The sequence below is a fragment of the Salvia splendens genome, chromosome 14 (assembly GCF_004379255.2).
Source record: "Salvia splendens isolate huo1 chromosome 14, SspV2, whole genome shotgun sequence".
Classification (NCBI taxonomy): domain Eukaryota; kingdom Viridiplantae; phylum Streptophyta; class Magnoliopsida; order Lamiales; family Lamiaceae; genus Salvia; species Salvia splendens.
Window position 1 is genome coordinate 23,331,128 of NC_056045.1, and position 26,972 is coordinate 23,358,099.

Here is a 26,972-nt window from a genome sequence, read left to right on the forward strand (position 1 = left end):
TCCATTTCAACCAACCGTTTCTACCCGATCTTGCTTATTACAATGCTCAAAACAGAATATTGCAATCATTCTCACTTCAAAAATATAAATACGAATAGAAAGAGAAGTTGTAAAATTATCAAATATAAACATTACAATGTTCAACTCAATAAACAAACAAAAATAGTTGTTGTTTAGTTCAATCGTCTCAACTTTTCCGCATAAACAGGCCACGGATTCCATTCCCGATTCTGGAAGTAGGGAGTCTATAGGGATGAGTATCTTCAACAACGACATTATCTAAATCCACCCCAAAAAAGTCATCTCGCACGGAAGACCGAGGTGGAGAATGGTGGACATCACTGAGATTAATATCTTCACATGTACCACCAGTGTGGCTGACAGAATGACGACCTCGAACTGCAGATCTAGGTGGAGGTGGAGGCATAAAATCTTCATCGGAATCATCTACCAAATGAGCATCCATCCTTGAAGATGACGACTCTCCACCAGCAGTTTTCTTCTTTCCACGTCGCTTCCCTTTTGCCTCACGGGCATGTCAATGTCCAGCTCAGAGCGCTGGGAAGGACGGTAGTCCATCATCTCAGTCTCCCCAGATATCTGCAGACCATCTTCAACCATCCTCGAAATTGTGAACAAATCCGGTCGTCCTGTCATGTCTTGCCCACTTAGAAAGTGGCGTAGCGTCTCCACCTACAATTTTCAAAGTTAATTACATTTCATCATATGAATTTAAATAATTAATAGTTGTTTCAATTTACCGCGTAGCTATGAGAGGATGCCGTTTCATGGAAGCCCTCTTGAGCATGCACGCCAGGTTTAGTTAAGTACACCACAGTTATCCGGCGAAACCAATCTATATATTCATCAGTTGCAATAGGCTCATTTGAGTACTCCAGATCAGTCCACACCATGTTGTGCCTATTGTCCCAATCCTGTATATGATTGGCGTGGTACTCAACCCAATTTCGGCCAGATTTGCCATGACGATCCCGTTTCACAAAATCAGATCCGTGGAACCGGTTGACAAGCGGGATATACGGTTGGACAATCCCAAATTGTCGCAACACTCGTTGTGGCAAGTGTGGCTCAACCATATTCCAGCAATTAAGAGTTGTGATCGACGTCCATATAGGACGACCGTCAACACAAATGTCCGGCATGTTTCGCATGACATAAGGCCTCCAAATAAACTACATATGAAACAAATTTAGTCAAAACAAATTCAATCAAAACAGCAAACAAAAAAACAAATTAGGTTACATAACTTACTTGGTTGGCGTGCATTCTGGAGAACTGATCTCTGAAATTTTCAATGCAATGCCCAAGTGCTTTTACATATGATGTCGGACCACCCCATCTAAAAAAATTAAATTATGAGCGAATAACACGAAAATTAATAAAAATTATACTTAAAAAATTAATTAGTGAACAACTTACGCGACAGCACATGGTGCGTAGTCTATATGTACGGGATTTAGCATCTTCGATCTTATATTTGGGATTCTCTCCCAAGCCCACAACTGTAACAAAGTACACGCTCCCCCGACATCGCTCCTCCTAGCAAGAGCAGCTTCACATAAATTGTGGTACAAACAAGCAAGAGTCGCACCACCCCAGCTATAGCTAGCACATAGTTCTACATCCATGAAAAATTACAAGTAGAAGAATGAAATTTTATTTTCGGAGGCGTTCAGGACATCAGACCACCAAGTAACAACAGACAATAAACTCGAGCACGTTGAACATATATGTACTGGTCGTGTTCATCACTCAACTCAATCCTCAGTTGATTTGATAAGCTTGTCTGCTTCCAAACCATTTCTTTCAGTTCAACTGTATCTGGTACAAATCCAAGATAATCCAAACACAGTTGTATCCAATAGCTGACATCTTTAGTGGGGATGTAACCCGTCACAGCATCCCCGTCAACTTTGAAGCCCCATAAGACCTCCACGTCTTCCAAAGTCACTGTCGCTCCACCGTATGGAAAGTGAAACGTATGAGTCTCTGGCCTCCAGCGTTCAATCAACGCGGTAATAAGATGGTGGTCAATGTCCTTCGGTTGACCACACCTCAATACGCCGCCGAACCCCATCTCGTCTACTACTGCCAATACACGGGGGTGTATGAGAACATCCCAAATTATTCCTTCATATCTTCTGCAGCGGACGTCTTCTGTTTCAACTCCCGCCCATATATTATTAGAGACGTGTTGTCTCTGAAGATACAAGACGGAAGGGTCCTCAGGACCACATAAGAGTCTTCGACGAGAACTTGAAGATGATATTATAGTTCACCTACACAACATTCACAATTCAAATTAAACAATACACAAACCTAAACAATTTCAACAATTGGATACTATTTAAGCCAATATCAAATAATGCACAATACAAAAATGCACAAATTCACCTACACAACATTACACAAATTCACCTACACAACATTACACAAAATTATAACACAATTCACCTACACAACATTAACAATTCAAACTAAACAATATACAACAACCTAAACAATTTCAATAATTTGTCATTATTGAACCCAATATCAAATAATGTAACACCTAAACCCAAATAATGCAACACCACTTTAAAATCTCACATAAACCAAATCAAGTTGCCCAATTTTTAAGCTAGAACAACACTATGGTTTATGTTTTTAATCAAATTTACCCCCTAACTAAACACCAATATCTCAACTATTAATCAACAATAATGTCATTTCAAACAAGCCAATATGCTAAATAATAATGCAACACAATATTTCAACTCAATTTACAACTCATTACAAACCCTAAATAACTATCAAACAATTACTCTAATAATGCAAAAGATAAGCATACTAACCTACGAAAATGGGGAAGAATAGCACCGATTGATGGAGGGAGGGCGAAATTACAGAGAAGAGGGCGAAATCGCGACGAAGAGGGCGCTGCTTGGATAAAATCGCGATGTGTGTGGTGTGAGTTTCGCGATTTGGGGGAGGAGAGGCTGATATATGATTCTGTCTAAACACGCCAACCGTGTTGGCGTTTTTAATCGAAACAAGCCAACATGGCTGGCGTCTCTTCTTTAAACACGCCAATCCTGTCGGCGTTTCTAATTATAAATCGCCAGCGGGATAGGCGAGTATGTATTATATTTTAGGATTTATTTTATCCAAAATTTGCTAAACACGCCAACACAGATGACGTTTTTTTTATTGTAACACGCCAACCAAGTGGGCGTGTTACACTTTAAACTGTATTTGTATAAAATCAGAGGAAATTGTAAAACGCCAACCGTGTTGGCGTTTTTACTTAATAACACGCCAACGAGGGTGTCGTTTTTCCCATATATGGAAGAAATAATAAAATGAGTATATTTTCGTTATTCTAGTCGTAGACTCCTCCACGGATCCGATTTTCTTGTTAGAAATGCCATTTGGAAACAAATTGGCTTTGAAAATTAAATTATTTATTAGTATTATAATTAGCTAGCTTAGTTTAGCTACTTGGAGTTTTTGTGGTTTAAGGATTGATGTAGATTATGATAATCAGTTAGATTGTTTTGTGTTGGTAACATCCACGATCTACATGTGATCATTCATTGTAATTAAATTAAAATTGACTTGGCCAAGAAATATGTGGCGATATTAAAACAATTAATAGTATCTAGTATTTTCTATGGTTAAAATTGTCAGAAAAAAATTAAATTGGCTTGATTTATATAAACAGAATAGCATTAATTAAAAAAATGATAACAAATTATTTATGAAGAAAATTCTACTAAAACATGTATGTGTGTTGCGCCAATCGTATATAATGATAATGTCCATGTTAGATTTAAATTTTAATTTATTACCCGTATCATAAAAGTTTTGAAACCTTGAATTGGACTTTTAAAGCAAATTAATTTGTAATGTATCAAATCTTCAACGTGACTTTAATAAAACTAAACACGCATTAAAAACTTTGGAGGATAATTATTTATACTGATTTGCATATATACCTGTGTTAAGTGGTCAAAAATTTTTGTTATTATTGTTATTGTTTCTAGGGTGTTAGAAAAAGTGGGAAGTAACGAAAAACTAACCTTTGCCTTTTCTTTGTTATTTGGAGATTGGAGAGATTGAAAGATGGACTTTTTTTTACTTATTGAGAAGGAAAGGCTGCATCATTAAGACAAAATTAGTTGGTCTTGTTATTGCATCGGTAGGTAAGAAAACAAGTGGCCAAGCTATTGACAATGGCGCTTATCCAAACCTTTATTACTCATCATGTCAATATTTTGTCTGTCATTTATTTTATGGTTCAAATTTTGGATAAACATAATATGATTGATTAGAGTGGGTTATTCAATACAACTAATATTAGACAATAATGTTCTATGTTGTTTTAATGTTATTGTACATGGATAAGGTTTAATTTATGAATAGGAGAGGCTCTACAAATTAGGACCAGTACATTTTATGCAAGAAGGAAACGGAAATTGTTGATCGTACTATCTTTGGGTGTGTATTTTCTTGCTACTTGTATTGTAGGGATCATACTACTTTGGATTCACTATTTACCGAGACCTCTTTGGTCTTGTACAAGATAGCTCAGTCAAACTATCAACCAAGCGACTGATATTACAAACAAATACAAGCTAATACAACAGTAACTAGCTAAGATCTCGAACACAACACTCCTGGACCAGAAGCTCCAAGAACCACCGAGAACCCTGCACAATAGAAACCCTAGTTAGTAGCAAAATACAAGATCCTCTCGGATCTAAACAAATAATGCAGGGAAAAAGAGAGAAATCAAATGAATCGCATAGATCTTGTAGCTATGGTTCAGCCACCCGCTAATAGTACAGATCTATTCACCAAAACCACGATCCAAGGGAGCAACGTTGAATCCAACCGTGAAAACACTTCACAAACCACGGATTCCAACCCCAAACCACTCCACTACACTTGATCTATCACTCTCAGAACCTCACTTCACAAGAAACCTCTCAACAAGAAACTCTAACTTCTCTGGAACCCAAGCAACCGAAGCAGTTGCTTATCTCCCACCCACACACACGTTTAATCACTCAAACACTCGTGATAAACCATCGTGTAACACTCAGAGAATCATCAGAGAAGAAGAAACACCAGGGAAACTAAATCGCCAGAAAGCATGTAGAGAGAGAGAAGTGAGAGGCAGAAGATGAGGCGGTGAAGTGGAGTGAGGGGTGTATATCATCCAAGTAAATGGGCTAGGGCAAAGCAGAAGCCCAAACAATCTGGGCCAAAATTAATCCCAAGGCCCAAATAATAGTCCACCAACATAACAACCCATTTAATCAACATGTACTATTTGTAATAGTTGGAAATCTAAGATCCGTTCGCGCACTTTCATAGCTGGATGAGGGTCGTGTTTTTCAAATTTGATAAGAAGATATAGACATCCCTCTTTCTTATAGTTGCATGATCTGTATGGAAACAAAGTCAGCTTTGAACTTCATTTTGCTTGTTCGTGGAGTTTTGATGTGTTGGTTTTTGGCCGTTTGGAATAATTAAGGTGGTGCTGTTTCATCCTTTGACTGTTGTTGGATTTTTTTTTGGTGTTATTTGTTATTGTCGTTTAGATTTATCTTAGCATGGAAAGTGTTGTTATGTGTGGTGCCTATTGACCATCTATCTCTATCGTGTCATTGCTAGTGTTCCTTTTATTGTTGCTTTGTTGAACTGCTCCCTGACCCTTTCTAGGACCATCATATTTAGAAAGAAAATCAATGGGCCAAATAAAAGTAAATTTGATTTACCCCAACAATAAATAGGCCTAAAAATAAGTCCCAGCATACAAAATTGAGTCTCGAGCAAGCCCAAATCACGAATATTCCAATAAGTGGAATTGAGTCATATGGCAATAATAAGTCAATAATGTCATGAAAATCAATAAGCTTAGTATAGCAGCACCTTGGAGTGAAGGACTCTATTCTTTTTATATGCAAAACCTAATAAGTCCTATAGCTAGATTTGCCTTGATAATGATGAGAGCGATCCAAAAGTATAGTACTACTATAACATTAGCAAATGAGCTGCATTATATGTTAATTTTTTCAAATTTATACTTACTATTAATTGATCCATACTGACATACATGTACAAAATTGATGGAAAATATGGATCTTTAATGTGGCACAATTATGTGTTTAATTAAAAAAATCTAGGTAGTCTCGAGTGTTGATTTACTCGATTTATTGAGATTTTAGTATATATGTGTAGAGTGCACCACTGCACGTCTGATTCTGCATGAAGAATACCGAAACAGCATATGCATGATTGATTCTCGATCATGTTGATTACTTAATTTCCATGAAAATCAAGTTCCAATGTTAAATTCGTGTATGAAGATACAGAAACATATTTCACAAAATTGCAAATTAAAATAAAAATATTACAGATCCCGATTATGCTTTGGTAGAAACTATGGCACAAATTTTGGAATGCATATGCTGAAAACAATTGTACTTATAAAGGCTTTCCTTAATAAAACAAAACTTTGGAAATAGTAGTTAAGTTTGTCTCCTTCTATTCTATTCTTTTCATGGTCTTATATATTAATTTCAGTGTCATAATTCATATGATATATGTAAATTGGTTTTGGTTATGTATACCTACCTACTTCCACAGCCCCTCTACTGATTTAGCAATAGAATCAGGTTATGCTTAATTACCCATATTATTCTTTTAAAAATTGCAAAAACAATTACTGAAACTCTTAAAGTGAGCTTGTTGATAAGAAATTACTGTATTTTGTGTAGGGTAGATAACTCTTCTATGTATATGTATGAATGAATGATAAAACATGATCTGTTCTTATCATATTTTATTTATCTATCTTTCCTACCAAACATGCACTTAGTAAACGATGTTACTGGCCTTTTCACCCTTTACAGTTTGTTGATTTTGTATGTCTACTAACATCACTTATTAAGACTTTGATTGTAAAAGTAGAGGACGAAATGTAGTCCATGTTTTTATTGGGAAATACTTACTACAGTTGGGGGCGTTTTTTTACTACAAAAGTTTGAACAAATGAGAGAAACTCATGCATTTAAAAAATGAGTTTAGTTGATAAACAACTGAGAAGAAGCATGGAAATTGGGATTAAATATTGATTAATATAGTCATTAGCAAGACTTGCGGCGGTTGAACCGGGAAATCTGATGTCACAAACTATCCAAAAAGTCTAGGTTTGGTTGCGACTTGTGTTTCTCTACATATAATTGTATACACCATTAATTCATTTTCTTACCCACACGCATGCCTTGTTTTTTTCCTTTTAATTTATCACTTCCTTCCACCTCGTTTTCATATATCATAATCTACACTTCTAGGCTAAGTATCTCCACACACACATTCATACTATATTCTTCTCTCCTACAAATTACCTAATTTTACCCACTAAACTCCAAAAGATTATAAATGACTCCAAAAGATTATAAATGTTTTGTTTTATAAATAATTTCGTCCATTTATGACGCTTTTAATTTGTTGCGTTAGCCTATATACAAATTCTCTTATTCCAACATGAAAAATTACTAACTTACACGTACAAAAAGAAATCGAAAAATTACCAACCACATCCTTCCAATTTGATTTTCATAACCAAAACTTGGAATATCTGTCTATTTTTCACTTGAACTAGTGGCTTAGTTTACAACTCCTTAGATACAAAATAAATCACAAGATAAATAGCTTAAAGAAACAAGTTTGAAGTTACAAAGGGTCATCTTTCAAGAATTGCCTTAGGCAAACAAACACTAGAAAAAAGAATCCAACAAACACAAACAAAAAAAAACACATCCATTCACACTTTTCTAAAGAATAAGCTCAACATAACTTAACTAACAACACTTGTAGTAATAAATCTTCTTCAAAAATCTCTATACTTCTACACTATCACTGCTAGAATCAGCTACAACTCTCAACCTTCTTGCTGTTTTAGAGAATTTGCTGCAACATCATAAAACAGAGATTTTTTAGTGTGTATAGACATAGATGCATTAATGAAATTCATAAAATAATTATCTAGCTTTACCTAAATGGTTCTTCACCAAGTTGCCTCACTGCACCTGTGTCATCAAGATAGTGGATGTGCTTTGCAATCTCCGTGATTTCGACCCGAAACATGCTTGCCAGTTTCATGTGCAGTTCCTCGTACGATCCAAGCAACGAAAGATTCAATGTCCGGCCCACGTCTTCAGATTCCATGAAAACTTTGCAGTGATCGGTCTCTATGTTTAGCTCCGACTGAAACCACTTGCTCGATGACCGTTCACGTGCATCGTTCCTATTAGGAAAAAATCCGGATTCATCCAAGCTATTCACAGTACGACGAGTGGAAACAGTGTCACTGGAGCAGGTTACAGAAATCTGCTTCGCCGTGTGTATTTCTTGACCAAAAAGCACGAATGGGGCTTCCTTCCGATTTTGAGACTTGGTTGATCCTTGAATTGAAATTGTTCCCATGGTTAAAAGACAAGAAATGTTCTCATCGTTGCTCGGTTGAGAGACAAAGGGGTTGGAGGGCCGGATAGGTATAGAGGCTCTGTCAAGAGGTCGATGAGAATCAGGTGGAAACTGACCTGATCGTAGTTTACTGAAATGGAGGTCGGATAATGTTATATCATATTGACCATGCCTGGCTCCCTGCATGCCAGCAGGAGCGTTATCTGTGAGACAACCGAAGGGGTAGCTTGACCCGAGAGGGTGGCTGCCGGTGAAGGCCGGGAATGGAAGATGTCCGTCGATAGAAAAATCAGGAGGATGTGGTAATCTTAGCTTCTTATGAGGAGATGAGAAAGGGGATAGATGGATGTTGGGAAGATTTGATACTAATTCGATTGACCAAGGATTAACTCGTTTCACGTTTTGAAGCAGATCGGGTTCGTCCCACCTCACCTACAACGATTCACATCCATTATCGAACAAGCTTAATATAAGTATTATGACACAGACCATACAATCTCAACAAGAACTCAATCACATTAATTTATAATTACAAGTAACTCACAATTTGAAAACAGAAATCACTACAAGATTTGAGTTCAATGAGTCACACCTGTAGAAGCCTCCAAGGGGAATCGGGCCATCGAGCAGGATCAGCAACCACCGCGGATGATATGGTTCCCATGAACCAACTTATGCGAGAAGAATCCTCTGTCTCAAAGGCCATCTTGAACCGCATCCCCGAGCACCAATGAATTTGAAGGGCCGCCTTCACAAGAGACGTCATCACACAGAACTCGGGATTGCTAGCTCGGGGATAGTAAATCACTTCAAAGGGCTTTCCATTAGCACCCAGCGTTGCTGCTTCGATAACATCTTCTGTTTTCACTCTTCTCCCTTTGCTTACCAAACTCCCATTGTTGTTCCCACCGCCATTTCGACTCAACTTGCTCTCATCCTCCTTAAAGAACATAGAAAAGCCTCCATATGGCAAGGCACAGCCGCCACCACCAGGACTCCACTGCGATGGCACTTCGGATCCACCACCAATCCCATTCTTGGCACGCCTGATCCCAACACAAAGGTCACCGTTCTCTGCCCTAAGGAACACGATTGAATCCCCTGCCACGAGCTTCTTATGGTTCACAAACGTGCTCCACCCCGTTGTCAAGAGGTGGCGCCTGGGCGTCCCTCTGTAGATATGCCTAAAATTCCAAACCTCCCCGTGCACATCCTTGACCAGAATGGTCTGCACCGGAGGATCAGCAGTGTAATCCAAACGAGGGAAGATTGTCTCCGCACAATACCTAGGCACCGAGAAGCCTCCACCGTTATTGGCATCAGACTGTGTCAACGTCTTGGCAAACGAGGAAGGCTTATCTTGACTCTCAAGGCCATTAACCTCAGCAGCACCATCCTTATCAAGATCAACCTCGTTCCCTTCAACCGGGACCAATCTAATCTTGGCGAAAACCTCGTCCGTATCAGGATCAGCCATGAACTTAACTGCAGACACCCTACAAGACACATAGGCAGGCAGCCTCGGACAATTCCTAAGATCAAGACTACCAGAAACGTGCTCGAAATGGCCTTGAGGGAAGTAGAACACATTCGAATTCACCGGTGGCATTTGCACCATGCTACCGGCGCAGGCGTGCCACAGCTGAGAATCCAAACATTTCTCACTCTCTTTGCTTCTCTCCTTAGATTCCATAAACGTAAGCATCTCAAGTAAACAACGTTATATCAAGATTCAACAACAGTCAAAGCCTTCCTCTCAAAATCTTCAGACACAAATTGGCTACAAAATTTGAATGAATTAATCAATCAGAAAAAAACACGGTTTCTCAATTAAAAGCTCAACATGGAAATCGAATTCCTAAATGTCGAAAATTGAACATTAATTGTCAAGAAAATGACCAAAATCTCATTTTCATCAAATTTTGACCACTGCTAATCTTGATTTCTGCTAAGAATTCTATGTACCGGCAACGAACTAATGGCTTATTAGACCACAATAAATACCATTTCCAAGACAAAAAATTGACTAGCATATACACACGAACCCAACAGTATTCCAATAGGACAAAAGATGAAATCTTTGAACATTTTTTTCCACGCCCTCCTCCAAATTCACACCATAAAGCAATGAATTCAAGCTAAAAACAAAATCAAACTGAAAGCGAGAACAATTGTTCAGATGAATTGGGAAGAGTAAACGAAAATCTCCATATGTTAAAAAGCAAAAAGATGAGAACCCGTTGATTTTCTTCTACTTGAGCTTCCTCTTCATTTCTCCCGTACTTACACTCAACTCCATTCGCATATCTCCCTCTCTCTCTCTCTCTCTCTCTCTCTAGATATTTATATATGTAAATGTTTCACAACAGAAAGAAACAGTCTTTAAGCCGACTTACTGGTTTTTTCTTCGATTATTATTTCATAAAACACGATAATCGGCTACCGAATTTAGTTTCTGATATTTGAGGAAGACTAAAATGAATCTATATGAAGACAAAAATAATAAAGTAATATTTCTGACCTTCTTTATCGGATCTGAAGAAACTTCTGATGCACCTTTAGATTCCACCATTAAACAAACTTACCACTTTTCTAATTATCGTATTTCTTGTTTTGGTTGTGTAATAAATTGCACGTGTAAGGCACCCACAACGGGGTTAGTGTTAGGCCATTCACAACTCTTGATGTCACTGAACCGTCCCTTAAATAACTATTCGCAATCCCCACTATACTTTTTTACTCCATCATTTAATTAAGGGACGGAACCTGCATCCCGGTCTCTTATCCTCCCTTAAATTACTATTCATTCAATTTCATTTTTTATTTTTATTTCCAACCAAATTCAATTAAAAAAACACACTTCATTAAAAATAAAATAAAATTACAACATAAAATAAAAATACAACTTAAAATTAAAAAAAATAATAAAAGACAATTAAAATCCTAAAAAAATAAAAATAACATAATTTAAAATATAATTTTATGGAAAATAAAAAAAAAACTACTCCGCCGGCGAATCATCCCCCGAAGGGCAGTGGAGGTGTACTGAAGCCGTGAGGAGGCGGAACGCCAAGTTGTGCTACCATAAACGTAATTCCGTTAAGCCAGGCTTGGTATTTGACGGGCGTCATGCGGGAAGTGTTCGTCATTGTGGCGGTCATGTACATGGCCATAAGGGAGTTGGGGGTCCCCCCGAGCCCGAGCCCGCCTGGCTTGATTCGGCTCGGCCCCTCCTCCCTCTAGCCGCCTTCGTCGCATTTCTCCCTTGCGGCCGACGGCGCCCACGGGAGGACCCCCCAGCATCGTCTACCGGGGTCTCAACCTCCTGTGAGGCAAACTCTTGTGGCCCGCTGCCCGAACCGCCCGAACCAGACAAGCATTGTCCACTCGCCGTGTGCTTCGTGCGCTTCGAGGTCGAGCCCGTGCAGGACCGCACACCGCCGGCCCACCTTTCCTCGTCCTTGACGACCTCCCAAACATCGACATATTTGAATTGTTTGCCGGTGTCGTCATAGTAGACCCGCAAAGCCGACCTCAGAATGTCGGCTCCTGTGGCTCCGCTTTGGTAATGAGCCGCTTCATTCTTGTCGATGACGCTGAATCGTTTGACCTCTCTGTCGACTCGGTCAAAGTGAGAGCGGAGCATCTTATATGTGCGGAGACGGGACCCCTTCGGCTTAATCTGGTGGTAGGCCTCGGTGACCTTTTCCCAAAAGCACTTCCGGGGTTGTTGATTCCCGACGATGGGATCGCACGAGACGCTGATCTAGGCGTTGTACACCGCCAGCGTTTCTTTAGGGCCGTACGGATGCCGGCCTAGATCCTCCTCCTCCGCCGCCTCCGGCTCCACCTTGGAGCTTCCACCGCCTCGGCCTTCTTCCGGAGTGGGTTCAACGTATGAATCCTCCCGAATCTGGGATAATCCCTGCGAATTCCGCGGGGCGGAGGGACGGGCGTATGCATCCACGTCAAAATTGGGTGGTTGATACCCCCCGGCGTCGACGAACCATGAGTGTCCGGCGTCAACGAACCGGAACCACCAAATGTGTTGTACATGCTCCCCCAGTCGCCGAACGCGTTGAGATCCCACCAGCCAGAGCCGCCACCGCCGGAGTTTCCGTCGCCGGACATTTTGTGATGAGATGTTAGATGAAAATTGGAGAGGAAATGGAGATGATTTGGGAAGAATATGTGTGTAGTTGTGTGTGAAATGATGATGAATTAGGAGTATTTATAGAGTAAAAAAAATATTTTAAAAAATGGAAAACGACTATAAACGGTAATATTACCATTTTTTTAATTCGAATTTTTTTAAAAAATAAAATATTGCATCAGCTTGACGATGCCCACTCGCGGGCCGGCGAGTGGGCGTCACGCATGGCGCCGGGGCGCGCCACGTCGCCTCGGCACGTGACGAGACGTCTCGCCATTCGTCACGCCGTGACGGAACACGGAACGGGCTGGGGACGAGACGGGGGGCCGCAACGCGTCACGCCGCCGTCTCGTTCCTTCGTGACGGAATACGGGCCACCCGCGTGACGCGTTGCGGGTGGCCTTAGTACGGAGGGAGTAGTATGTTTTTAGTTAGGTTATTGAGGGGAAAAATTAGTTGTAGAAGATAAGATATGTGTGAAAGTGTAGGTATAAAGAATGGTAATGAGGGTAAGCTCAAGAATGAAATGGGTAAAGATTAGCGGCAAAAAATGAAAGATAAGTATATAGTGAATACCACTAGGATCAGTGTCCTATCATTTGAGGTGTCTACTAATCAGCAGCATAATAAATAGTTACTGGATCGTCGGTAGATATCTTATTGAACAAATAATAACCCAAAAAAGAAAGCAGCATAATAAATAGTTACTGGATCGTCGGTAGATATCTTATTGAACAAATAATAACCCAAAAAAGAATGAAAAATAAGTATGAAGTGACGAGGGTAAGCTCAAGAATAAACATTAATAGTGATTTTGTTAAATTATTAGCATTTTTTTATATAGAATTCTTCGATAACTTCATTTTGAAACATGTTACTATTTCATAACTAAAATAGCGCACTAAGTAACAATTTAATAGTCAAAGGTCAGCACAACAACAAAGCAAGAGACCAAAGAAAGAGCAAACAAACATATCTAATTTATCTTAGTTGGAGCTTCATAGGATTTTCTAAACCAAGCAAAAGGCTATGTGATTTGCAGAACTGCGATTTTTACTGATTTTCTCTGTTTATATTATTTTATCTCATTTTCTGAATTGAAAAATCTCCATCAATATTATTCGGAGAAAATTGATTAAACTATAATATTGATTTTGATCGATAGAATAGAAAATTAGTAACATCGATTCCGGCTGTCAAAATAATAGGGAGTATGGAAAATATTTTAATGAGTAGAATTAGACGTCACTTAGATAAGGAAACCCTATGTAAATTATGGGGTGTCATAAAATTAAGTGAAAAAAATCAATTACTAAAATTTAGTAATCAATTTAATCCAAGTTATTAATTTTTATATTGTGTTTGGTATACCTATGAGATTTGTGTTGAATTGGTTTTGATAGAACTATAGAAATCACGTTCGAAAGTAACTATGAAAACTATAAAAAAATTTGTTTTGTTACTTAAAATTTCAATAGAGAACATTTGATATTTTTGTTATAAATAATAATAGAGTAGTAAAGATGATCCAACAAAATCATTAAAAAAACAAAATGCTTTTGATATTTTATCTTTTTCACATGTAAATTTATTAAATATCTTCTTTAAATCAAGATTTGCGAAATCATTCCGGATTTTTCAATTACTTTTGATATAGTACTAATACTATTAATTAACCCAATTAGTTGAAAATCCCCCCTCAAAAATATTGTTGACTAGGAAAGCATTTTTACCCTCTACTCATTAAAATTGGAACGTTACCGAACCATATTTAACCAAACATTTAGGGTCTGTTTGATAAGTAATGTGGGATATACCTAGGTTAGTTAGTGACCAAAATTTAGGACCAAGTTAGGGAAAGATATGATTTTAATAACACATGTTTGATATCCTAGTTAATTTATTTTCTAATAAGCCCACTTTGTTTGATAGGAAAGTTATGAAATCAGAAATAAATATGCAATGACAAATTTATCCTAATTAAATTCAATTATTTCCTAAATTGTCCTTATTGCGTTGACATGATTAAATCTTATTTCCAATATAATCTAGGTGGGAACAAAAAAAAATATCATATTTGGCTCTCTTTTTTCCCTCCTTATTTCTCAAGGCGGCTCGTTCTATAACATTGTCACGTAAAACATCAATAATTCGCCTATATATTGGACCGTAATTCACTTACAAATGATTTAACTTCTCAAACATATAAGGCAGACCTATACAAAATTAAATAAATTTACTATGATAAGTTTTTAAATGCCAATAATCATCATATTCCTGAATTCCGCACAATAGATTGTAGGTAGGGATGTCAATCTGGCCAGCCCACCAGGTTTCGGACAAAACCTATTCGGGTTGCGGGTCAATCGGGGTGCGGGCTAATCGGGTTGTGATTTTTCCGGGTTATAAAAGTTCAACCCTAACCCTAAAAGCTCGGGTTTCGGGCTAGCCCATTGGGTTAATCGGGTTGCTACCGATAATATTAACATGCGATCAATCCAATAAATAATGGTGAAAATTAGTTATATTTATAAAATGTAAAATATTTAGTTGTGATAAATTTGAGATATATGCTTAAACTCAAACATAATATGATCAAATACTAATATTTGAGATTTATGCAAAATAAAACATAAACATCAAGAAATTTTAAAGCATGTTTAGAAATTTAAATATATTTTTTAGTGAATTTGAAGTTTCTAATTCATTTATCTATTATTATATTAATAAAAACTTAATATATAATTTATATATTTAATATATAAAATGGAAACTTATTTTTTCAGTAATCTATATTATAAAATGGAAGGTGTCGAATTAGAGTCAAACAAATAGAACAATAGAAATTTTATCGGGTTTTCGGGCCAGCCCATCGGGTTTTCGGGTCTGGCCCTAACAGGTTGCGGGTTAATCGGGTGCGGGCTAATCGGGCTGTAATTTTATCGCGTTGAAAATTTTCAGCCCTAACCCTATAAATTTGGCGGGCTATTCGGGCCAGCCCACAAGTTGCGGGCTAAATTAACATCCCTAATTGTAGGTTATAGAATACAAAAACAAAGATAAATCAAATTATTGAATAAGTAATGCTTTAATATTTGCACAAAGAAATAGAACATTGCACAACTGTGGGAGGAAGATAATGAGTTCACCTCAATTGTGAGAAAGCCTCAAACAAATCCTAGAGAAGAAGTGTACGTAATCACACGTGTAGGGTTTATAAGCCACAAACAGAAATCTTCAAAAACATATGAGAAAAAAATTGTTCCAAAAATCAAACAAATTCATCGGTTATATTGAATTGAAGGAAACAAATAAAAATAATATCATCACAAGAAGGCAACAAATTGAATAGCTCACAAAGAATTTCATTATTACAAAAAAAAAGAGATAAAATTTGGTGATGAATGAGCACCGAATGAAAATTTTGGTAATGGACTTTGGATTTGCTTGTTCATTTTAACGCAGATTTACTCGGAAGAAGGAAGAGTGGATACAGATTTACTTGGACGAAGAATTGACGCAAAATTTCTTAGAGTATATGGTTGAAGATTGACGCAAGGGTACGAAGGAGAAATTTTTACTTTCTAGGTAAACAAATTGAGGGAGATATGTTATCCGATCAAATTTGTGAGATACATATCACTGTATTTTGGGGGCAAATCTGCGGGTTCGGATGGGTCATCGAGATAAACAAGGGGCGAGATTGTAACTTAAATATGATATCAAACACTTGGAAATGACCATATAAATATCTATATGTAGGCATTACTAGCTTATTAAACGGATCCTTAGTAAATGCACAATCAATTGATTACTAAATTGTGTGTGGATGTAATGTTCATAAATGAAAGCAGTTTGACGCAAGAGTACTACTCTCATAAATTTAAGTTTGGTTTTCTCCGAGTTTAACTTTATTTATTACTGTGTAACAAATTGTCCCACGGCGTGTTAAATGACCTACATGGAGCTACTTTTATTAATCTTAACATCACTTATAATAAACTCACTTTATTTTATTTTTTAGTAAACTACAAAAAAAATCTCTAGAAATTATGATTTGCCCATTTTTCAGTACCTATTAAAAAATATTTCATCAGAGTTGTCTGGACAATGACTTCATTTCATTTGAGGTATTGTTACACTATTTTTAGACATTTTTACCCTTTTGGTCATTTTTAATTTTAACAGATATTTTGGTTTTTATATTATATTTCTCTCTCATCCATTCTCTCTCTTTACATTTTCTTCTCTTCTTTATTTAATTTTTATTCATCTCTCACATTCTCTATTCAATCTCAATTTATTTTAATTTAACAGTAAATATTCAATGCACACATCAAATACTGTATAAGATAATAACAAGAGTTTCAATTATATATATACATTAAAAATAAGCTAAAATATTAGTAAATATTTGTACATGAGTATTTTGACAAGATTTATTATCGTGTACGTAAAAAAATATTTTTCAGTATTTTTAATAGCATGTTTAACAGTAGTGCTAGTATCTGAAAAAAGGCACATAATGGACTAAATTATTCGAAATAATTATAAGGTATGAAACTGTGGTCTTCAAGTTATTATTATGTTTCATACTACAGCCACTAACACTAAAGCAGCACTCACAGCTCCCCCAATAAAAAAATTTCAATTTATATACGTGAACAGAATGCAATACTACAAATGATAGTTTTTGAATGGAAATAATTAGTGATAATTAATTAAGTGGTATATTCTGATTAAATAATGTGTTAGCAAAATAACAATTATATACATACCATAAATCGAATCCAAATTACATACATAAAATAAGAATTTATTATTATATAATACATCATGATTAATATTTTAACCAAAAAATTTCATTTTAATAAATTATGGAATATACTCCAAAAAAATCTATTTTAACTAAGAAAAGAAATATTAACTTTAAAAAATTATAAATCCTAACATGGGTTAATGAATCTTAGTTAATACTAATATTAAAGTTACACTAAAGCATGAAAATTTGAAATTAATAAATGAAAAAAATAGAATAAAAGTGCGATACGAAGTCACGAAGTGGATTGGGGAAGTCACTTGTTTTGAAAAATAAGATAAACTGATAAAACATAGTAGAATTGATTCTATAAAGTATAAAATGATTGAACAAAAGTTTCAAACTATGCATTCTATTACAATAAACAATAAATTAGCTTAACGTGCAATACATCAAAAAAGTACATAAACATACGTGGTTTGATGATAAAAAAAATGTAGTAAGGAGGTGGATCTATTTTGGCCTAACCTCCTTACAATCATAAAATGAATTAAATTAGGAAGACAAAATAATAAAAAATAATGGGACATTAGAATATGAGTTAACGTAGAGAATGGGCCATATGAAATGTTGGTTGGTTTCGTTTTCGTCCCTCCATTTATAGTGCCACTATTTGTGGGTGCGTAATGTAATGTGTAGTGTTCTTACACACACTACACCTACCTTAGCATCGCACATGCCTCACTAATTTCACACATACTTTCACCTTTTCATTCAAAAACTTATTCCACATTCTAAAGGAGACCATAAACTCCAAAACATTAAAATAGAAATAACAGCATTGACATTGAGAAGAGAAAGACAACAGAAAATAGAAAGGGGTCAACAGAGAAACTGATTTCAATGTGCAGTCCAGCCAGTGATAGCACCCACCTCATCTGCCGCTGAGAAGGGGAAATTCGGATACCACTTCTTCTCCATATACGAACATACCAAATAAATATTTTCTTCTTCAAGTTTCGTAACTTCTAAAGTTTCTTCATACCTAATATTACAAAATGACCACCAAGTGATATAAAACAAGATGATATATAATATCCCCTCTCCCCATCCACTCTCCTTACACTTTTATCACTTACTCCTCATGGCTATCTTGCTTGACCATCCGAATGATTCCACGACTATCGAACTACAAATCCAAATTGATCTTGGAAATGTAAGAATATTTATATTCTTATGTGACCTATTTGTCTATCGGTTTAATTATAAAGATTAAGTTCATATTAAAATATGGGATTCTAATATAAAAGGCGATACCGTGATGGATCGGTTTTGATTAGTGAATTAGAATCGGGTGTATTGATAACCCTCCTCTCTTACCTCTAATTATGATATTATAATATATATATATATAATTATATATATGCGAAAAGAAACATGTATATATAATTGATTATATATATAAATAAATGTATGTGCTAACTTTCATGTAAATATATGTGTATGTTAACGTGTATGTGCATATTTAATGCATGAAACGTGACCGACAGTTGAGTATATATATTATACTAATTGGTTTAGTTAGTAAATCAAGATATTATAATAATGAACAGTCACGTCTGTTCTTTATAGATGTCGGTTGATGCATGGAAGATTATATGCGAACAGATGCAACTTTTAGTGAAGAGTTGTGTAGTGCCTATATATATGGATGTTTCGTTCATTACAAAGACACACCAAAAAGGAAATACACAATACACATTAACAGTTATATGCACAGAAAGCTAGTCACGATATATTTATATATATACTTTCAGTTCTTATATATATACATATAGTAAAAGTTGTTGATTCTTTATCCATCAAAAGAATCATTGAAGTCTTAAGGTCAAAAAGAGGAAAACATCAATAGCAGCTTAAGGGGAAACATCAAATAGTGGATCCAACCCTACATCAAATTAATAAGCATGGATGGAGGTTGGTGTTATATCTCTTTGTTACAGTATATTTGACATGGTTGAATTAATACGAATCTAGATTGTGATTTCGGTATAGAAGTTGGTAAAAATGGCATACAGTTGGTATCAGAGCCAATCTAGATTTGGTTAATTCACCATTTATGTGATTTCAAAATCGAAATTGAATGGTTTTGGATTTTTCGATTTTGGTTAATATGCTTCCGCTTGTGTATTGGGTAATTGTTTTATATTAAAACAATATTAGGCTATTCTACCCATTAAAGATTTCAATATTTAAATAATATATAACTTGTTTATCACCAAAGTGGTCTTGTTATATTACATTTATTTAGTGAAAAATAATAAAATATTTAAATTATTGATCATGATTAAAGGATGCTAAATGACATGAAAGTTGATTGATCAATAACTTTATTAGATATATACTTGGAGATCACCCAAAGGTGGATCATTGTATGTTAATAAAACGAAAAGGATTAATCTTGTCTACAATGTCACATGTAGTATGTATACCCAAAGGCAACATGCTTATTTGTGATGTGATTGATCATTAAAGTATATTCTAGCATCACATGAAAGTATTATGTGTTTTAAGTATTGCCCAAAGGTTGCTTGAATACATGTTATTACAGTTATCTGAATTGGTGTTTAAAGTTCAAAGCTCTAATTGTAAGCATGTATAATTGTTGCAGCTTCGTCTAATATATATGCATCTGCAAACTCTGTCGTAAAATTCAATGGGCAGAACTATGGTGAATGGTCAGAACAGACCCGGTTTTCACTGGGTGTTATGTCACTTGACCATGCCATACTTACGGAAGATGAGCCTACAGCCATCACGGAAGAGAGCTCCGAAACAGACAAATCTCGTTATGAGACTTGGGAGCGCTCAAACAGGCTAAGTCTCAATCTTATGAGGATGACGATGGCAGAAAGTTTCAAGCCATCTATGCCTAAGACAGAGAGTGCAAGGGAATTTATTGAAAAGATAAAGGAGTGTTCACAATCGAAATTGGCCGACAAGTCAATTGTGGGGAGCCTAATGAGTGAGCTCACTACAAGAAAGTTTGACTGGTCTAAGCCGATTCACGATCATGTAACACACATGTCAAACATGGCAGCAAGGCTCACGACCTTAGGAATGGAGGTTCATGAACAGTTCTTGGTTCAATTCATCATAAACTCTCTTCCTATTGAATTTGGCCAGTTCCAGGTGAATTATAACACCATAAAAGATAAATGGGACCTTAAAGAACTAAAGGCCATGTTAGTTCAAGAGGAAGGGAGACTAAAGAAGATGGGTGACCAAGTTGTGAATCTAATGAGTCATGGAGGAGCAAGCACCAGTAAGGTAAAGGCAAGTAAAAAGGACAAACGTAAAGAGTCTTTTTTTCCTAAAGGCCCCGAAAAGAAGATCCAAAAGGAAAGGAAGTGTTTCTTCTATAGAGAACCGGGACACTTCAAGAAGGATTGTCCAAAAAGGAAGGCATGGTTCGATAAGAAAGGTAAACATAATAGTTTCATTTGCTTTGAATCAAATCTTATTGAAGTGCCTAATAATACTTGGTGGTTAGATTCTGGTGCTACTACTCATGTGTCTCACATTGAACAGGGATTCAGTACGATCCAACCTATAAAAGGAAGTGAACAATACTTGTTCATGGGGAACAGGATTAAGGCACAAATTAAATGCGTCGGGACCTATAGACTGATCTTGGACACAGGATGTCATATAGATCTTAAGGAATGTCTCTATGTACTAGATTGTGCTAGAAATCTTGTATCTGTTAGTAGGTTGGATAGATTAGGATTTAAAATAGTTTGTAAATAGTGTATTTACATTGTACAGAAATGATTACTTCTATGGAAGTGGTACTTTGTTTGATTCACTCTACAGTTTCAATCTTGATGCAAAGTTTTCTGAATCATTGTTTAATGTTGAAAGTAGAGGCATAAAACGTAGTGTGTCAAGTGAAAATTCGGCTTTCTTGTGGCATCAAAGACTAGGTCACATATCCAAGGAAAGGATGATGAGGTTGGTAAAGAATGATATTCTTCCTCAATTGGATTTTAGTGATCTAGATATGTGTATAGATTGCATAAAGGGGAAGCAAACTAAACACAGTAAAGAAACAAGCCACAAGAAGTTCTCAACTTCTTGAATTAATTCATACTGATATTTGTAGTCCGTTTGATGCACCTTCGTGGGATGGTAGAAATTATTTTATCACTTTTATTGATGATTTCTCACGGTATGGTCACATATATCTATTACGTGAAAAGGCTGATCCGTGAATGTCTTAAAGATATTCATAGATGAAGTAGAAAGGCAATTAGATAGAAAAGTTAAAGTGGTGAGATCAGATAGAGGTGGTGAATTCTAAGGAAAATTTAATGAATCTGGACAATGTCCGGGTCCATTTGCAAAGTACCTCGAAAGCAAGGGCATTTGTGCACAATATACAATGTCTGGTACTCCGCAACAGAATGGTGTAGCGGAAAGGCGGAATCGTACACTTTTGGATATGGTTAGATGCATGTTAAGTGGGTGTAATTTACCTCTTTCGTTGTGGATTTATGCATTAAATACTGCAACATATATGCTTAATCGGGTTCCTAGTAAGGCAGTTCCGAAGACACCTTTCGAACTGTGGACGGGAAGGAAATCGAGTTTAAGGCATTTACGTATTTGGGGTTGCCCCGCAGAAGTAAAGTTGTATAATCCGCATGAAAAGAAGCTGGATTTAAATACGGTTAGTGGATATTTCATTGGCTATCCAGATAAGTCGAAAGGATATAAATTCTATTGTCCTAACCATAGTACGAGGATAGTTGAGACGGGTAATGCTAGGTTCATTGAAATTAGTGGGAGTGATGAACCTCGTAAAGTGGACTTTAATGAAGTTCAAGAAAAGGTTGTTCATCCACCTTTTGTTGCACCTAAGATTGTTGTTCCTATTGAACAACATGAAGTGCATAACCCACCTATTGAGATTGAAGATGAACCAGTCATAATTCAAGAAAGAAATGATGAACCAATAGAACCTTTAAGGCGATCAGTAAGGGAACGACGATCGGCCATATCGGATGACTATGTGGTATATTCCGTTGAAAGTGAATGTGACTTGAGCATTGATAAAGATCCTATCTCATTCCAACAAGCCATGGAAAGTGACAATTCTGAAAATTGGTTAAATGCAACAAAGGATGAGATGAAATCCATGAGAGATAACAATGTTTGGGACTTAGTAGAATTGCCTACGGGTTTTAAAGCCATTGGTTGTAAATGGATCTTTAAAACAAAACGTGATTCGAAAGGTAACATTGAAAGGTACAAGGCTCGCCTTGTTGCCAAAGGATTCACTCAAAAGGATGGCATTGACTACAAAGAAACCTTCTCTCCAGTTTCAAAGAAAGATTCTTTAAGAGTTGTATTGGCTTTGGTGGCTCATTATGACTTGGAGCTTCACCAAATGGATGTAAAGACGGCCTTTTTTAATGGAGTACTAGAAGAAGAGGTATACATGAAACAACCCGAAGGATTCATGATAGAAGGGCAAGAAGGCTTAGTATGTAAGTTGAGAAAGTCAATATATGGACTCAAACAAGCTTCCAGACAATGGTATATAAAGTTTAATGATATCATTGTTTCATATGGCTTTGTAGAGATCATCGTTGATAAATGTATCTACATTAAAATCAGTGGGAGCAAGTTTATAATATTAGTCCTATATGTTGATGATATTTTGCTAGCCGCAAATGACATGGGTTTACTACATAATGTAAAGAAGTATCTCTCTTTAAACTTTGAAATGAAGGATATGGGTGAGGCATCTTATGTGATCGGAATAGAGATATTCCGGGATAGATCACAAGGATTGTTAAGTCTGTCTCAGAAAGGCTATATCAATAAAGTTTTAGAGAGATATAGAATGGATAAATGCTCCGCAGGAATTGTTCCAATTCAGAAGGGAGACAAGTTTAGCTTAATGCAATGTCCGAAAAATGAATTGGAGCGTAAGGAAATGGAAAAGATTCCCTATGCATCAGTGGTTGGGAGTTTGAACTATGTTCAAACATGTACACGACCAGATATCACCTTCGCGGTTGGTATGTTGGGTCGTTATCAAAGTAATCCCGGTATGGACCACTGGAAGGCTGCGAAGAAGGTTCTCAGGTACTTGCAAGGCACCAAAGAACACATGCTTACCTATAGAAGATCCGATCATCTAGAGGTGGTTGGATATTCAGATTCAGATTATGCCGGATGCGTTGATACCAGAAAATCGACGTTTGGATACTTGTTCCTTTTAAGCAGTCTGTCATTGCTACTTCTACTATGGAGGCAGAGTTTGTGGCATGCTTTGAAGCCACAGTTCACGGATTGTGGCTGCGGAACTTTGTTTCGGGACTTGGAATTGTTGACACCATAGCCAAGCCGCTGAAAATTTATTGTGATAATTCCGCAGCTGTCTTCTTCTCAAAGAACAATAAGTACTCGAAGGGTGCTAAGCACATGGAGTTGAAATACTTATCGGTTAAAGAAGAAGTGCAGAAACAAAGGGTGTATTTTGAGCATATAAGAACGGATATGATGGTAGCGGATCCGTTAACTAAAGGACTACCACCCAGTATGTTTATTGGCCATGTAGAGCGTATGGGTATTATAGATAAAGCCTTGCTATTTTAGTTGTGGACTCATGTATTGTGTAAACACTCTTGTGAATTCAATAAAAGTTGTGTTTCTGCTTGTTTATATGTTATCATTAAAGTTGTATACAGTATGGTTGTTTAGATAACATATGTTGTATTGAGAATTAAAGTACATCTCAATGAAAGGTTTATTCATATAAAGTTAGAATTGATTTGTAATACATGGAAGGAATCATGTCGACTAAATGATCTGTGACCACCATGATTCAATTAAGTCTAATTTTATAGGTATTTAAAGGATTTATGAACTTAATATAAAAGTGCACATTATGGAAATTAAACCATCAAGTCGACACAAAGGTCAAGTGGGAGAATGTAAGAATATTTATATTCTTATGTGACCTATGTGTCTATCGGTTTAATTATAAAGATTAAGTTCATATTAAAATATGGAATTCTAATATAAAAGGCGATACCGTGATGGATCGATTTTAATTAGTGAATTAGAATCGGGTGTATTGATAACCCTCCTCTCTTACCTCTAATTATGATATTATAATATATATATAATTATATATATGCGAAAAGAAACATGTATATATATAATTGATTATATATATAAATAAATGTATGTGCTAACTTTCATGTAAATATATGTGTATGTTAACGTGTATGTGCATATTTAATGCATGAAACGTGACCGACAGTTGAGTATATATATTATACTAATTGGTTTAGTTAGTAAATCAAGATATTATAATAATGAACAGTCACGTCTGTTCTTTATAGATGTCGGTTGATGCATGGAAGATTATATGCGAACAGATGCAACTTTTAGTGAAGAGTTGTGTAGTGCCTATATATATGGATGTTTCGTTCATTACAAAGACACACCAAAAAGGAAATACACAATACACATTAACAGTTATATGCACAGAAAGCTAGTCACGATATATTTATATATATACTTTCAGTTCTTATATATATACATATAGTAAAAGTTGTTGATTCTTTATCCATCAAAAGAATCATTGAAGTCTTAAGGTCAAAAAGAGGAAAACATCAATAGCAGCTTAAGGGGAAACATCAAATAGTGGATCCAACCCTACATCAAATTAATAAGCATGGATGGAGGTTGGTGTTATATCTCTTTGTTACAGTATATTTGACATGGTTGAATTAATACGAATCTAGATTGTGATTTCGGTATAGAAGTTGGTAAAAATGGCTTACAGGAAACACTTTCTAACTGATGCTCATCACAAATTTGATCATCGCTCTATAATCATTACCGATTTACTACTAAACATCCTCAAGGATACGCGAGAGAGATAAAATAAAAGAGAGAGAAAAGTGAAAAAAAATAAATTCCACATCCTCAAGAATATATATTAGACATATTTAGTAAGACGAATGGAATATATTTTATCTGTCTTTAGTCTCTACAATTCTTGAATTCTCACTTAATCATTATGTCTCGAAGTTCTACTTCATAAGGATTGTTAACTTCATCAAATCTCCAATCTCGTGATTTGTTCGAGCTTGAAATATGATTTAAAAATATTGAGGTCATGAGGGATAATTTTTTAATTCCAATTTATATAGCGATCTAAATCATGTGGATAATAAAAGGACTAATATCAAAGTACTAAAATTGAGCTTAGATTTGATCAAGGTGATTAAAATGGGAATCCTTCATTTACGAATTACGACCCTATCAAAATTTAATTGCCTATTTCTAATAATATTTCGAGTATAATCGTGTACGGGCACTGACAGTGAAATTCGTAGAATGTAAATTTTATAGTAGAATTTTTTTGATTTTGAATTGTGGTCTGAAGTACAGGAATGAATAGCATTCAATTTTTCCTGCAATGATTTGCCTGTCAATAGAAATATTGTTGGATAACCTCACAATGTACCAGATTCCAATTAATTTAAGAGTGAACTACATAAAAAGTCTCTGACGTTTCCATTTGTGACACTGTATGCTCCTAACAAAAAAAAATACCGCCACAAGACTCCAACCTTAAACATAATCATATATCTTGTATTTGTAGCCAATTTTCGGACCAAAATACCCAAATGCCTTGAAGGGCATTTCAGTCATATTACCGCAACTTGCAAGCCTACTATGCACACACCTACCAGACTTGCAGACATTAGCCAGACACTTTTGTCAAATCACCCTTTTTCTGTTGAGTTAAGAGATTTGTAGAGCAATTACCTTATTTTCAGATTTTGGATTATTGAAATTAATTTTTTATAAATGGAAAAACAATACTCTTGAGTCAATCAGTATTACTATTATGTGACATTTTATTGAAATTAAATAATGAATCCTATCTATATAGCTGAATAATTTTTATAAGATTCAATCTTAAAAAATTTATTAAACCCAACGGTATAATATTTTGGAGACGGCGGTCCGATGTAGATGTGCGGGGGGTCGCGGCAACATTCTCTCTCTCTCTCTCTCCCTAGAATGGTATACAGCGGAGCTGTGGGTTTCTTCCCTTGAAATGTTGGTCTCTTCGCTTTGTGGCGATTCAGTTAAGAAAAATCAGTTTGTTTAGTTTCGTGTAATTGTAGTCTTGGGAGAAATGAGATGAATTACCGAAATAGCCCTCCAGAAGAATCGGAATCTGCGTGGCCTCTGTTGTGCCATTGGTCAGCTGGCGTTGCTCCACCATCATTTGCCACTGCCATTGATTATTCTTGCTACTTCAAAATCAGCCGAAAAAATTATATTAAATCTAAGTATTAGTTGTGGTTGTACCATATAGTGATATACTTTGATTTGGATTAAATGTGGTATATGATGTGATGAACCTAATTTTAACTTTCATATTTAGAATCTTAATCAGCACATACTTAATCACATAATTAATTCAAGACATGTATGCACAATATCAACAATACATTATAT

The 26,972-nt window shown here is 36.0% G+C and overlaps 2 protein-coding genes across 4 annotated transcripts; both read right to left on the bottom strand.

The window, feature by feature from the left end:
- Positions 1-447: 447 nt before the first annotated feature.
- On the bottom strand, positions 448-2,098 carry LOC121764373 (serine/threonine-protein phosphatase 7 long form homolog). The gene is made up of 5 exons (XM_042160409.1): positions 1,741-2,098; positions 1,441-1,639; positions 1,273-1,360; positions 762-1,193; positions 448-693 (listed from the first exon to the last, which is right to left on the bottom strand). Exons 1-5 carry the CDS (start codon positions 2,096-2,098, stop codon positions 448-450), a joined length of 1,323 nt encoding a protein of 440 aa, XP_042016343.1.
- A 5,601-nt stretch (positions 2,099-7,699) lies between these two features.
- On the bottom strand, positions 7,700-11,148 carry LOC121765749 (auxin response factor 18-like). Of its 3 annotated transcripts, none has more exons than XM_042161962.1 (4): positions 11,021-11,148; positions 9,092-10,279; positions 8,069-8,931; positions 7,700-7,983 (listed from the first exon to the last, which is right to left on the bottom strand). In XM_042161962.1, exons 2-4 carry the CDS (start codon positions 10,202-10,204, stop codon positions 7,914-7,916), a joined length of 2,046 nt encoding a protein of 681 aa, XP_042017896.1. In that variant the 5' UTR covers positions 10,205-10,279; positions 11,021-11,148; the 3' UTR covers positions 7,700-7,913. The 3 variants fall into 3 exon arrangements, with proteins under 3 accessions (XP_042017896.1, XP_042017897.1, XP_042017895.1); XM_042161963.1 differs by lacking the exon at positions 11,021-11,148 and adding an exon at positions 10,896-10,999; XM_042161961.1 differs by lacking the exon at positions 11,021-11,148 and adding an exon at positions 10,737-10,995.
- Positions 11,149-26,972: the final 15,824 nt, after the last annotated feature.